The sequence below is a fragment of the Bombina bombina genome, chromosome 1 (genome assembly GCF_027579735.1).
Source record: "Bombina bombina isolate aBomBom1 chromosome 1, aBomBom1.pri, whole genome shotgun sequence".
Classification (NCBI taxonomy): domain Eukaryota; kingdom Metazoa; phylum Chordata; class Amphibia; order Anura; family Bombinatoridae; genus Bombina; species Bombina bombina.
This window is the reverse complement of record NC_069499.1, coordinates 1,338,759,439-1,338,775,263: the sequence shown is the minus strand read 5'-3', so window position 1 is coordinate 1,338,775,263 and position 15,825 is coordinate 1,338,759,439. Positions and strand designations below refer to the sequence as shown.

Genomic DNA, 15,825 nt, shown 5'->3' with positions numbered 1-15,825 from the left:
ACAGTGTCACCAGTAACAAATGAGCCCTTCAAGCAAGCTGAAATTCCTATCCAAGTGTCTGAATACAGCTTACCCTTCCCTCATGGAGATATTGCCAGCCTTTTCTAGAATAAACACAGTCTGTCTAGATAAATATAGACTGAACATACCTCATATGCAGCTTAGCATGCAAACCGTTCCCCCAACTGAAGTTTTCCTGTACTCTTCAGCCCTTGTGAGAACAGCAGTGGATCTTAGTTACAGAGTGCTAAGATCATAATCCTCCTTGCAGAAATCTTCATCTCTTTTCTGCCAGAGAGTAAATAGTACACACCGACACCATTTAAAATAAACTTTTGCTTGAGAAATAAAAAACTAACATTTTTGTCATCACACTCGTACTGCACTTCCTAGTTACTTAGAGTAGGCAAAGAGAATGACTGGGGTGGAGCTAAGGGGGGAGCTATATAGACAGCTCTGCTGTGGGTGCTCTCTTTACCACTTCCTGTGGGGGAGAAGAATATCCCACAAGTAAGGATGAATCCGTGGACTCGATACATCTTACAAGAGAAATAAATCAGTGCAGAGAAGAGACCTATCTAATTTCAGCTGTTTATCGCACGAATGAGCTATGTTAATGGTTACTCTTTAGCACTTGAAACCCCCCAGGTTTAATGTTGGAAAATGTAGCGCTCTGAAAACATTACTGTAACCTCTAAAAAAACATTTATGCAGTAAGAATAGTTTCCCCAGTCAATAAGTTAAGCCCATTAGGCAAACCTGTTGTCCAAATGTGATACTGTAAAAATCTGGAAAAGATTACCTCATGTTTAATGATACTTACCGTAGGATTGAGTGTTATATGTGGAGCAAGCCCAGCCAATGAATAGACATGTATATCATGGTAGCTATACTGCGGCTGTGGAGGAACAGTAGTTGTACATGTTGTGCTAGCAGGAGGAACAGTAGCTGTGGCTGAAAAGAAATGCAAAGAATACAGAATGAGGAACAAAATTTTACTTAAAGTGATGTGAAGCATCATCTTTCATGATTTAGATAGAGCATGCAATTTTTTTTTTCTATTTTACTTCTATTATAAATTCTTCTTCGTTCTCTTGGTATCTTGTTGAAAAGCATGGATGTATGCTTAGAAGCCAGCCCATTACTGGGGCAATAGATGGCAGCAGTTTTACAAGAATGCTATCCATTTGCAGGAGCACTAGGTGGCAGCACTATTTCCTGCCATGTAATGCTTCAGATGCCAACCTAGGTATCTCTTCAACACCGAATATCATGGGAAAGAAAAAAATTTGATAAAATAAGTCAATTGGAATATATTTTTAATAATATGCTCTGTCAATTACAAAAGACTTTGGTGGTCCTTTATTGTTAAATTTGTGGGTTTCATATCCATTTTAAAGGGACATAAAACAATTCTCTAAATATATAAGGCAGCCAAAGCTTTCTGGCAAAAAAGTTTCTTTTTTTAACCCGCATTAACCCCTTTAATTCAGGCATAGTTTTGTTTGCAGCAAGCTCCACCCTGTACATTTCAATATATGGAAGGTGCAATACAGGCAATAGCTATAGCAGAATTCACTCTTGCACATGCACGGTAGGGGGCAGAGTCACATGGCACCTGACTAAAGAAGTGCACAGTATAATGCTGAAACTTTCATAAAGCATGTGACATTATCCTCATGGAAACAAGCTAGCCTCTTGGCAACAAACAACAGTATCTGATGTCCCTCCTAACCCCCCCCCCCCCACCTTACTTGCATAGATAATTATCCTCATATGCACACTTTACAACATTATATCTCGGGGTTTGGGGTAAGACACTGGAAAGGGGGCTGGAGCAAGCTTCACTTTGGAACACTATTGTGCTAGTAATTTTGCAGATTTTTGGAAATGTATTTAAAATACCTTTTTTTTAAAAAACACACACTGTTTTATCTTAGTTGACCCTTTTAGAATATGCACATTACTCAAAATGTTTTATGGCACTTTAAAAACTTTCATGATTCAGATAGAGCTCACAAAAAAACATTTCCAATTCACTTATATTATCAAAATGTGCAGTGTCTTTCTATACACATTACGAGGCACCAGCTACTACTGGGCATGTGCAAAAATTCATAAATGCATTTTGTGTTTTGCTGATGGCTGTCACATGAAGCGGGGGTAAAACATAATTTATGTAAGAACTTACCTGATAAATTCATTTCTTTCATATTAGCAAGAGTCCATGAGCTAGTGATGTATGGGATATACATTCCTACCAGGAGGGGCAAAGTTTCCCAAACCTCAAAATGCCTATAAATACACCCCTCACCACACCCACAAATCAGTTTAACGAATAGCCAAGAAGTGGTGTGATAAGAAAAAGTGCAAAAGCATAAAAAATAAGGAATTGGAACAATTGTGCTTTATACAAAAAAATCATAACCACCACAAAAAGGGTGGGCCTCATGGACTCTTGCTAATATGAAAGAAATGAATTTATCAGGTAAGTTCTTACATAAATTATGTTTTCTTTCATGTAATTAGCAAGTGTCCATGAGCTAATGACGTATGGGATAATGACTACCCAAGATGTGGATCTTTCCACGCAAGAGTCACTAGAGAGGGAGGGATAAAATAAAGACAGCCAATTCCGCTGAAAAATAATCCACACCCAAAATAATTTAAATTTTATAATGAAAAAAAAACTGAAAATATAAGCAGAAGATTCAAACTGAAACAGCTGCCTGAAGAACTTTTCTACCAAAAACAGCTTCAGAAGAAGAAAACACATCAAAATGGTAGAATTTAGTAAAAGTATGCAAAGAAGACCAAGTTGCTGCTTTGCAAATCTGATCAACCGAAGCTTCATTCCTAAACGCCCAGGAAGTAGAAACTGACCTAGTAGAATGAGCTGTAATCCTTTGAGGCGGAGTTTTACCCGACTCGACATAAGCATGATGAATTAAAGATTTCAACCAAGATGCCAAAGAAATGGCAGAGGCCTTCTGACCTTTCCTAGAACCGGAAAAGATAACAAATAGACTAGAAGTCTTTCGGAAAGTCTTAGTAGCTTCAACATAATATTTCAAAGCTCTAACTACATCCAAAGAATGCAAAGATTTCTCCTTAGAATTCTTAGGATTAGGACATAATGGAGGAACCACAATTTCTCTACTAATGTTGTTGGAATTCACAACCTTAGGTAAAAAATCAAAAGAAGTTCGCAACACCGCCTTATCCTGGTGAAAAATCAGAAAAGGAGATTCACAAGAAAGAGCCGATAATTCAGAAACTCTTCTGGCAGAAGAGATGGCCAAAAGGAACAAAACTTTCCAAGAAAGTAATTTAATGTCCAATGAATGCATGGGTTCAAACGGAGGAGCTTGAAGAGCCCCCAGAACCAAATTCAAACTCCAAGGAGGAGAAATTGACTTAATAACAGGTTTTATACGAACCAAAGCTTGTACAAAACAATGAATATCAGGAAGATTAGCAATCTTTCTGTGAAAAAGAACAGAAAGAGCAGAGATTTGTCCTTTCAAGGAGCTTGCTGACAAACCTTTATCCAAACCATCCTGAAGAAACTGTAAAATTCTCGGAATTCTAAAAGAATGCCAGGAAAAATGATGAGAAAGACACCAAGAAATATAAGTCTTCCAGACTCTATAATATATCTCTCTAGATACAGATTTACGAGCCTGTAACATAGTATTAATCACAGAGTCAGAGAAACCTCTTTGACTAAGAATCAAGCGTTCAATCTCCATACCTTTAAATTTAAGGATTTGAGATCCTGATGGAAAAAAGGACCTTATGACAGAAGGTCTGGTCTTAACGGAAGAGTCCACGGTTGGCAAGAAGCCATCCGGACAAGATCCGCATACCAAAACCTGTGAGGCCATGCTGGAGCTACCAGCAGAACAAACGAGCATTCCTTCAGAATCTTGGAGATCACTCTTGGAAGAAGAACTAGAGGCGGAAAGATATAAGCAGGATGATACTTCCAAGGAAGTGACAATGCATCCACTGCTTCCGCTTGAGGATCCCTGGATCTGGACAGATACCTGGGAAGTTTCTTGTTTAGATGAGAGGCCATCAGATCTATTTCTGGAAGTCCCCACATTTGAACAATCTGAAGAAATATCTCTGGGTGAAGAGACCATTCGCCCGGATGCAACGTTTGGCGACTGAGATAATCCGCTTCCCAATTGTCTATACCTGGGATATGAACCGCAGAAACTAGACAGGAGCTGGATTCCGCCCAAACCAGAATTCGAGATACTTCTTTCATAGCTAGAGGACTGTGAGTCCCTCCTTGATGATTGATGTATGCCACAGATGTGACATTGTCTGTCTGAAAACAAATGAACGATTCTCTCTTTAGAAGAGGCCAAGACTGAAGAGCTCTGAAAAGTTCCAAAATATTGATTGGTAATCTCACCTCCTGAGATTCCCAAACCCCTTGTGCCGTCAGAGACCCCCACACAGCTCCCCAACCTGTAAGACTTGCATCTGTTGAAATTACAGTCCAGGTCGAAAGAACAAAAGAATCCCCCTGAACAAAACGATGGTGATCTGTCCACCACGTTAGAGAGTGTCGTACAATCGGTTTTAAAGATATTAATTGAGATATCTTTGTGTAATCCCTGCACCATTGGTTCAGCATACAGAGCTGAAGAGGTCGCATGTGAAAACGAGCAAAGGGGATCGCGTCCGATGCAGCAGTCATAAGACCTAGAATTTCCATGCATAAGGCTACCGAAGGGAATGATTGTGACTGAAGGTTTCGACAAGCTGATATCAATTTTAGACGTCTCTTGTCTGTCAAAGATAGAGTCATGGACACTGAATCTATCTGGAAACCCAAAATGGTTACCCTTGTCTGAGGAATCAATGAACTTTTTAGTAAATTGATCCTCCAACCATGATCTTGAAGAAACAACACAAGTCGATTCGTATGAGATTCTGCTAAATGTGAAGACTGAGCAAGTACCAAGATATCGTCCAAATAAGGAAATACCACAATACCCTGTTCTCTGATTACAGACAGAAGGGCACCGAGAACCTTTGTAAAAATTCTTGGAGCTGTTGCTAGGCCAAACGGCAGAGCCACAAACTGGTAATGCTTGTCTAGGAAAGAGAATCTCAGAAACTGATAGTGATCTGGATGAATCGGAATATGCAGATATGCATCCTGTAAATCTATTGTAGACATATAATGCCCTTGCTGAACAAAAGGCAGGATAGTCCTTACAGTTACCATTTTGAATGTTGGTATCCTTACATAACGATTCAATATTTTTAGATCCAGAACTGGTCTGAAGGAATTCTCCTTCTTTGGTACAATGAAGAGATTTGAATAAAACCCCAGCCCCTGTTCCAGTCCAAATTATTCCATTCCCTGGAAATTACTTTAGAAATAGCACCAGGAACAGGAAAAACTTCTGGAATAACTACAGGAGATTTAATAACCTTATCTAAACGTTTAGATTTAGTATCAAGAGGACCAGAATCCTCAATTTCTAATGCAATTAATACTTCTTTAAGTAAAGAACGAATAAATTCCATTTTAAATAAATATGAAGATTTATCAGCATCAACCTCAGACAGAATCCTCTGAACCAGAAGAACCACTATCAGAATCAGAATGATGATGTTCATTTAAAAATTCATCTGAACAATGAGAAGTTTTAAAAGACTTTTTATGTTTACTAGAAGGAGGAATAACAGACATAGCCTTCTTAATGGATTTAGAAACAAAAACATAATTTATGCTTACCTGATAAATTCCTTTCTTCTGTTGTGCGATCAGTCCACGGGTCATCATTACTTCTGGGATATAACTCCTCCCCAACAGGAAATGCAAGAGGATTCACCCAGCAGAGCTGATATAGCTCCTCCCCTCTACGTCAGTCCCAGTCATTCGACCAAGAATCAACGAGAAAGGAGTAACCAAGGGTGAAGTGGTGACTGGAGTATAATTTAAAAAATATTTACCTGCCTTAAAAAACAGGGCGGGCCGTGGACTGATCGCACAACAGAAGAAAGGAATTTATCAGGTAAGCATAAATTATGTTTTCTTCTGTTATGTGCGATCAGTCCACGGGTCATCATTACTTCTGGGATACCAATACCAAAGCAAAAGTACACGGATGACGGGAGGGATAGGCAGGCTCATTATATAGAAGGAACCACTGCCTGAAGAACCTTTCTCCCAAAAATAGCCTCCGAAGAAGCAAAAGTGTCAAATTTGTAAAATTTGGAAAAAGTATGAAGCGAAGACCAAGTTGCAGCCTTGCAAATCTGTTCAACAGAGGCCTCATTCTTAAAGGCCCAAGTGGAAGCCACAGCTCTAGTGGAGTGAGCTGTAATTCTTTCAGGAGGCTGCTGTCCAGCAGTCTCATAGGCTAAACGTATTATGCTACGAAGCCAGAAAGAGAGAGAGGTAGCAGAAGCTTTTTGACCTCTCCTCTGTCCAGAATAAACGACAAACAAGGAAGAAGTTTGGCGAAAATTTTTAGTTGCCTGCAAGTAGAACTTGAGGGCACGAACTACATCCAGATTGTGTAGAAGACGTTCCTTCTTTGAAGAAGGATTTGGACACAAGGATGGAACAACAATCTCTTGATTGATATTCCTGTTAGTAACTACCTTAGGTAAGAACCCAGGTTTAGTACGCAGAACTACCTTGTCTGAGTGAAAGATCAGATAAGGAGAATCACAATGTAGGGCTGATAACTCAGAGACTCTTCGAGCCGAGGAAATAGCCATTAAAAATAGAACTTTCCACGATAACAATTTTATATCAATGGAATGAAGGGGTTCAAATGGAACACCTTGTAAAACGTTAAGAACTAAGTTTAAACTCCATGGCGGAGCAACGGCTTTAAACACAGGCTTGATCCTAGCTAAAGCTTGACAAAAAGCCTGGACGTCTGGATTTTCTGACAGACGCCTGTGCAACAAGATGGACAGAGCTGAAATCTGTCCCTTTAATGAACTAGCCGATAAACCCTTTTCTAGACCTTCTTGTAGAAAGGACAATATCCTAGGGATCCTAACCTTACTCCAGGAGTAACGTTTGGATTCGCACCAGTATAGGTATTTGCGCCATATTTTATGGTAAATCTTTCTGGTAACAGGCTTCCTAGCCTGGATCAGGGTATCAATAACCGACTCAGAAAAACCACGCTTTGATAAAATCAAGCGTTCAATTTCCAAGCAGTCAGTTTCAGAGAAGTTAGATTTTGATGTTTGAATGGACCCTGTATCAGAAGGTCCTGTCTCAGAGGTAGAGACCAAGGCGGACAGGATGACATGTCCACTAGATCTGCATACCAAGTCCTGCGTGGCCATGCAGGCGCTATTAGAATCACAGATGCTCTCTCTTGTTTGATTTTCGCAATCAATCGAGGAAGCAGCGGGAAGGGTGGAAACACATAAGCCATCCCGAAGTTCCAAGGTGCTGTCAAAGCATCTATCAGAACCGCTTCCGGATCCCTGGATCTGGACCCGTAGTGAGGAAGTTTGGCGTCCTGGCGAGACGCCATGAGATCTATCTCTGGTTTGCCCCAACGTCGAAGTATTTGGGCAAAAATCTCCGGATGAAGTTCCCACTCTCCCGGATGAAAAGTCTGGCGACTCAAGAAATCCGCCTCCCAGTTCTCCACTCCCGGGATGTGGATTGCTGACAGGTGGCAAGAGTGAGACTCTGCCCAGCGAATTATCTTTGATACTTCCATCATTGCTAGGGAGCTTCTTGTCCCTCCCTGATGGTTGATGTAAGCTACAGTCGTGATATTGTCCGACTGAAACCTGATGAACCCCTGAGTTGTTAATTGGGGCCAAGCTAGAAGGGCATTGAGAACTGCCCTCAATTCCAGAATGTTTATTGGAAGGAGACTCTCCTCCTGATTCCATAATCCCTGAGTCTTCAGAGAATTCCAGACAGCGCCCCAACCTAATAGGCTGGCGTCTGTTGTTACGATTGTCCAGTCTGGCCTGCTGAATGGCATCCCCCTGGACAGGTGTGGCCGATAAAGCCACCATAGAAGAGAATTTCTGGTCTCTTGATTCAGATTCAGGGTAGGGGACAAATCTGAGTAATCCCCATTCCACTGACTTAGCATGCACAATTGCAGCGGTCTGAGGTGTAGGCGTGCAAAAGGTACTATGTCCATTGCCGCTACCATTAAGCCGATCACCTCCATGCATTGAGCCACTGACGGGTGTTGAATGGAATGAAGGACACGGCATGCATCCTGAAGCCTTGTTAACCTGTCTTCTGTCAGGTAAATCTTCATTTCTACAGAATCTATAAGAGTCCCCAAGAATGGAACTCTTGTGAGAGGAAAAAGAGAACTTTTCTTTTCGTTCACTTTCCATCCATGCGACCTTAGAAATGCCAGAACTAACTCTGTATGAGACTTGGCAGTTTGAAAGCTTGAAGCTTGTATTAGAATGTCGTCTAGGTACGGAGCTACCGAAATCCCTCGCGGTCTTAGTACCGCCAGAAGGGCGCCCAGAACCTTTGTGAAGATTCTTGGGGCCGTAGCCAATCCGAATGGAAGAGCTACAAACTGGTAGTGCCTGTCTAGGAAGGCAAACCGTAGATACCGTTGATGATCTTTGTGAATCGGTATGTGAAGGTAAGCATCTTTTAAATCCACTGTGGTCATGTACTGACCCTTTTGGATCATAGGTAAGATTGTCCGAATAGTTTCCATTTTGAACGATGGAACTCTTAGGAATTTGTTTAGAATCTTTAAATCTAAGATTGGCCTGAAAGTTCCCTCTTTTTTGGGAACCACAAACAGGTTTGAGTAGAACCCTTGTCCTTGTTCCGACCGCGGAACTGGATGGATCACTCCCATTAATAACAGATCTTGTACACAGCGTAGAAACGCTTCTTTCTTTATCTGGTTTGTTGACAACCTTGACAGATGAAATCTCCCTTTTGGGGGAGATAATTTGAAGTCTAGAAGGTATCCCTGAGATATGATCTCCAGCGCCCAGGGATCCTGAACATCTCTTGCCCAGGCCTGAGCGAAGAGAGAAAGTCTGCCCCCCACTAGATCCGGTCTCGGATCGGGGGCTCTCGGTTCATGCTGTCTTTGGGGCAGCAGCAGGTTTCCTGGTCTGTTTGCCCTTATTCCAGGACTGGTTAGGTTTCCAGCCTTGTCTGTAACGAGCAACAGCTCCTTCCTGTTTTGGTGCAGTGGAGGTTGACGCTGCTCCAGGTTTGAAATTCCGAAAGGAACGAAAATTAGACTGTCTAGCCTTAGCTTTGGCTTTGTCTTGAGGTAGGGCGTGGCCCTTACCTCCTGTAATGTCAGCGATAATTTCTTTCAACCCGGGCCCAAATAAAGACTGCCCCTTGAAAGGTATATTAAGTAATTTAGACTTAGAAGTAACATCAGCTGACCAGGATTTTAGCCACAGTGCTCTACGTGCCTGTATGGCGAATCCAGAGTTCTTAGCCGTAAGTTTAGTTAAATGTACTACGGCCTCCGAAATGAATGAATTGGCTAGTTTAAGGACTCTAAGCCTGTCCATAATGTCGTCTAGCGTAGACGAACTAAGGTTCTCTTCCAGAGACTCAATCCAAAATGCTGCCGCAGCCGTAATCGGCGCGATACATGCAAGGGGTTGCAATATAAAACCTTGTTGAACAAACATTTTCTTAAGGTAACCCTCTAATTTTTTATCCATTGGATCTGAAAAAGCACAGCTATCCTCCACCGGGATAGTGGTACGCTTAGCTAAAGTAGAAACTGCTCCCTCCACCTTAGGGACCGTTTGCCATAAGTCCCGAGTAGTGGCGTCTATTGGAAACATCTTTCTAAATATTGGAGGGGGTGAGAACGGCACACCGGGTCTATCCCACTCCTTAGTAACAATTTCAGTTAATCTCTTAGGTATAGGAAAAACGTCAGTACTCGCCGGTACCGCAAAGTATTTATCCAACCTACACATTTTCTCTGGTATTGCAACGGTGTTACAATCATTGAGAGCTGCTAAGACCTCCCCTAGTAATGCACGGAGGTTCTCCAATTTAAATTTAAAATTTGAAATATCTGAATCCAATCTGTTTGGATCAGAACCGTCACCCACAGAATGAAGCTCTCCGTCCTCATGCTCTGCAAGCTGTGACGCAGTATCAGACATGGCCCTAGTATTGTCAGCGCACTCTGTTCTCACCCCAGAGTGATCACGCTTGCCTCTTAGTTCTGGTAATTTAGACAAAACTTCAGTCATAACAGTAGCCATATCATGTAATGTTATCTGTAATGGCCGCCCAGATGTATTAGGCGCCATAATATCACTCACCTCCCGGGCGGGAGATGCAGGTACTGCCGCGTGAGGCGAGTTAGTCGGCATAACTCTTCCCTCGCAGTTTGGTGAAATTTGTTCACATTGTACAAATTGACTTTTATTTAAAGTAGCATCAATACAGTTAGTACATAAATTTCTATTGGGCTCCACCTTGGCATTGGAACAAATGACACAGATATTCTCTGAGTCAGACATGTTTAACACACTAGCAATAACTTGCAACCTGGTTATAATCTTTTTTAGCAAAAACGTACTGTGCCTCAAAGAGGTACTTTAACGATTAAATGACAGTTGAGATAATGAACTGAAACAGTTATAGCATCAAGTTTAAAATAACACAACTTTTAGCAAAGGTTTGTTCCCATTAGTAAATAACTAAATTTGACATAAAAAATTATAGAGTAACGTTTTTATTCACAGTCAATAACAATTCTCACAGCTCTGCTGAGAGAATGTACCTCCCTTCAAAGAAGTTTGAAGACCCCTGAGATCTGTCAGTGAACCGGATCATGCAGGAAATATAATAGTAGCTGACTGGAATTTTTTGATGCGTAGCAAAAGAGCGCCAAAACGGCCCCTCCCTCTCACACACAGCAGTGAGGAGAAACGAAACTGTCACAATTTAAAGCAGACAACTGCCAAGTGGAAAATAATGCCCAAACATTTATTTACTCAGTACCTCAGCAATGTAAACGATTCTACATTCCAGCAAAAACGTTTAACATGACAATATTTATTAAAAGGATTAGTGACCTTTAACAGAGTAGTTCCGGTGAAAAACCATTCCCAGAATACTGAAGTGTATACATACATGTCATTATAACGGTATAGCAGGATTTTTTCATCAATTCCATTCAGAAAATAAAAACTGCTACATACCTCAATGCAGATTCATCTGCCCGCTGTCCCCTGATCTGAAGCCTTTACCTCCCTCAGATGGCCGAGAACAGCAATATGATCTTAACTACTCCGGTTAAAATCATAGTAATAAACTCTGGTAGATTCTTCTTCAAACTCTGCCAGAGAAGTAATAACACGCTCCGGTGCTATTGTAAAATAACAAACTTTTGATTGAAGTCATAAAAACTAAGTATAATCACCATAGTCCTCTCACACATCCTATCTAGTCGTTGGGTGCAAGAGAATGACTGGGACTGACGTAGAGGGGAGGAGCTATATCAGCTCTGCTGGGTGAATCCTCTTGCATTTCCTGTTGGGGAGGAGTTATATCCCAGAAGTAATGATGACCCGTGGACTGATCGCACATAACAGAAGAAATCTCTTATGTTATCAGGAACACTCTGAGCATTAGATGTTGACGGAACAGCAACAGGTAATGGAACTTTACTAAAGGAAATATTATCTGCATTAACAAGTTTGTCATGACATTCAATACAAACAACAGCTGGAGGAACAGCTACCAAAAGTTTACAGCAGATACACAGCTTTGGTAGCTCCAGCACCAGGCAGCGATTTTCCAGAAGTATCTTCTGACTCAGTTGCAACGTGGGACATCTTGCAATATGTAATAGAAAAAACAACATATAAAGCAAAATTAATCAAATTCCTTAAATGACAGTTTCAGGAATGGGAAAAAAATGCCAGTGAACAAGCTTCTAGCAACCAGAAGCAATAAATAATGAGACTTAATGTGGAGACAAAAGTGACGCCCATATTTTTTTAGCGCCAAATAAGACGCCCACATTATTTGGTGCCTAAATGCTTTTGGCGCCAAAAATGACGCCACATCCGGAATGCCGACACTTTTGGCGCAAAAGAACGTCAAAAATTACGCAACTTCCGGCGACACGTATGACGCCGGAAACAGAAAAAAAAAATTTGCGCCAAAAAAGTCAGCGCCAAGAATGATGCAATAAAATGAAGCATTTTCAGCCCCCGCGAGCCTAACAGCCCACAGGGAAAAAGAGTCAAAATTTTTTAAGGTAAGAAAAAATGATTGATTCAAATGCATTATCCCAAATATGAAACTGACTGTCTGAAAATAAGGAATGTTGAACATCCTGAGTCAAGGCAAATAAATGTTTGAATACATATATTTAGAACTTTATAAAAAAGTGCCCAACCATAGCTTAGAGTGTCACAGAAAATAAGACTTACCCCAGGACGCTCATCTACATGTTGTAGAAAGCCAAACCAGTACTGAAACGAAAATCAGCAGAGGTAATGGTATATATATATATATATATATAAGAGTATATCGTCGATCTGAAAAGGGAGGTAAGAGATGAATCTCTACGACCAATAACAGAGAACCTATGAAATAGACCCCGTAGAAGGAGATCATTGAATTCAAATAGGCAATACTCTCCTCACATCCCTCTGATATTCACTGCACGCTGAGAGGAAAACCGGGCTCCAACCTGCTGCGGAGCGCATATCAACGTAGAATCTAGCACAAACTTACTTCACCACCTCCACAGGAGGCAAAGTTTGTAAAACTGATTTGTGGGTGTGGTGAGGGGTGTATTTATAGGCATTTTGAGGTTTGGGAAACTTTGCCCCTCCTGGTAGGAATGTATATCCCATACGTCACTAGCTCATGGACTCTTGCAAATTACATGAAAGAAAAATTTTTTGAAAAAAAATAAAAAAAAATTAAATTCAGTGCTTTTGCATAGTCTTTTTATTATGCATTGGTTTATTATGCAGATCTACTATATTTAATGGTTCTTTATATCATAGAGCGGTAATGTAGAGATTTATAGCCTAAAACAAAAACAGGAACCAAATAAGGTTACAAAAAAAAAAAAAACACAACATACCCCAAAATAGCCCTTTATACACATTTTCAATAACAAATCTACATATCTCAAAAGTGTTTTGATCTAGCTTATTGTTTATACAATGTCTAAGCAGTTACTATTGTCTATATGAAAAGCCATTTAAGTACATCCTCTCGCTTTTGAGTTCAATTGTGCTTTTTCCCCCACTCCAAAAAGCAAATTCTATAACCTGCAAATCAAAAAAGCTGGTTCAGGCAATTTGCAGCATTTTAAAAACCAACATTAAATGTTGTGCTATTTTGGCTTCTCTTGGGAGCATGGATTTGAATAAGCACTATTTCATAAATCCATGTAGTGTTTAATATCCCTTTAGTTTTCTAACAAAATGCAATTGCAAAAAAACTGCCATTACCTGTGAAAGCAGCATCAGACTCTTGCTTTTCCACTGAAGCCCATAGCTTTCCAGCTGTACGGATAGCATACTCATTAGCACTGGTAATGGGTGGTAGTTCCTCTGATTGTTTCACATCTTTCTTTGGAGCAGAAAGCTGCTCATCTAGGCTCTTCAAACGATCCTTATCCTTCAAAAGGCTGCCAGGCTTTAAGTCATTAATATCCAAAGCCAAGTTCTTACACAAAACTTCTATCTCAAACTTGAGATTCAGCTAACAAAGTAAAGAAATAAGAAATATATTAAAGAGAGTTAAAAAAACACATTTAAGATAGTACCTGGGCAAACCCCCGCCCCCCCCCGAAAACAAAAAACAACCCACACACACCCCACACCCCAAAATGTATGCTTACCTGATAAACTAATCTTTCATGATGGTGAGAGTCCACTTGCCATCATGTGTGGAATATTCCCCTCCTGACAACTAGGAGGTGGCAAGACACACCCCAACACATCACAGCTTTAAATCCCTCCTACTTCCCATGATCCTTAGTCATACATATAGCCAAGTAGAGAAAGAAAAAATAGAAGCAGGGGAGATAAAGCAATGCAAAGAAGTGCGAAACAAATACTGCCGTAACCTGAACAAAAAGAGGGCGGGGGTCATGTACTCCTACCATCAGGAAATAAATTAATTTATCATCAGGTAAGCATAAATTTTGTTTTCTTTCATAAGATGGTTAGAGAGTCCATTAGCCATCATGTGTGGGAATCAATACCCAAGCTGTGGAGTCCACAAGACCACTGTGAAAAGGGGAGGGGAACAAAACAGACATTACTATTTAGGCACTATGGCCCGCAGCTTTCCTTCCCGAAGGCAGCCTCAGAAGAAGCAAACACACAAAAGTGATAAAACTTGGAAAAAGTGTGCAAAGAAGACAAAGTAGCTGCCTTACAAATCCGATCAAATAGAAGCCTCATTATGAAAGGCCCAAGAAGTAGCAACTGCTCTTGTGGAATGAGCAGTAATGCAATCAGGGAGTATTCCCCAAAACCAAATAAACCTTGCGAACTAGGGCTTCAAACCAAACTGTAAAGTAACAGCTGTAGCTCTCTGAACCTTGCGAGACCCAGAAAAATTAAGAAAAAAAGTAGGTCGTCTGAAACCTTTAGGAGCTCTTACAACCCCCAAGTTGTGAAGATGACGCTCCTTAGAATTCTTCTAAGGAGCTGGACAAAAAGAAACCACTCTTTACTGATTTTTGTAGATACCACCTAAGGAACAAAAGAATAGCTAGTGCAATTAGCCTTAATCCTGAAGAAAAATCAGAAAATGAGGTTCACAAGACAAAGCTGAAAGTTCAGAGACTTTCTAGCTAAAGACATATCTAAAAGAAAGCACATTCCAAGACAAAAGCTGAAATTACAATCCATGCATTGGCTCAAAAGGAGGTGTTTGAAGGACCCTAAAAACCAGATTCAGATTCCAAGGAGAAATTGGACAAATAACCTTTTTATTCTGATTAGAGCCTTAACTATTCTTATGAAACAAAGCAGAAAGGGCACAAATCTGATCCTTTAAAGAACTAACTATAAATCTTTATCTAAGCCTTCCTGCAGGAACTCAAGAAATTCTAAAAATTTTTAGGAGGGGGCGGAGCCAAGCCATGCAGGCGGATGGATGTGTACTGAGTGAGCTCCAAATCCCTAAGGTGATATAACACCATATTATGGCATAAAAATACTGTAAATATATCCCATTTTCCCCTAACCCTTCCCTGGGACCACTACATTAAATACGTGTCTGGCTGACAAGTGGAAGTCAGAAAGTAGAAAATAATCCAGCAGAGAGAAGCAGCGGTAAAGAAGAGACCTGCTTTAAGCGAACAAACAGGGCAGATCAACGGGCGTCTGGGGACTCTGAGCTAGCGTTGCGCTCTGACCGGGAGCTACCAGCAGCTGGGTGAGACGGACCTGGTGAGCGGGCCGCAACCATAAACTCGCAACCGCGGCAGCAGACCAGCAGCTGCTGGCACAAAAGGGTACCTAGACTTTAAATATAGACCGCACACAGCAAAGCGGTAGGCAGGCTGGGAAGGTACAGACCCAGCACATAGGACACTTTGGCGCCAATTATTGTTAAAGTAATGACGCAGCCCCAGGTTATTTGAGCAAAGAAAGAGAAAACAAGCAGGGCAGAGGTTATGCACACATTTTACGGTTATTGAGAACTGAAGGCATACAATAGGATACCAGTATTCTACATAGCTGGGGTAGAGCTCGACCACGATCTAATCAAAGACTGCTAATTCTCTGCATCGGATAGCTGCAATATAAAAAGAGAAGAAAAGTAGCGTTAAAGGGACAGTC

General features: G+C 40.9%; 1 protein-coding gene across 1 annotated transcript in view; it reads right to left on the bottom strand.

Moving 5' to 3' along the window:
- Window positions 1-15,825, bottom strand: part of CNOT1 (CCR4-NOT transcription complex subunit 1) — a gene marked incomplete in the record, with an annotated part of 753,971 nt that overhangs the window by 259,596 nt on the left and 478,550 nt on the right. The window contains 2 exon segments of the mRNA XM_053702424.1: window positions 824-954; window positions 13,477-13,729. Of these exon segments, the coding sequence (XP_053558399.1) occupies window positions 824-954; window positions 13,477-13,729 (384 nt within the window).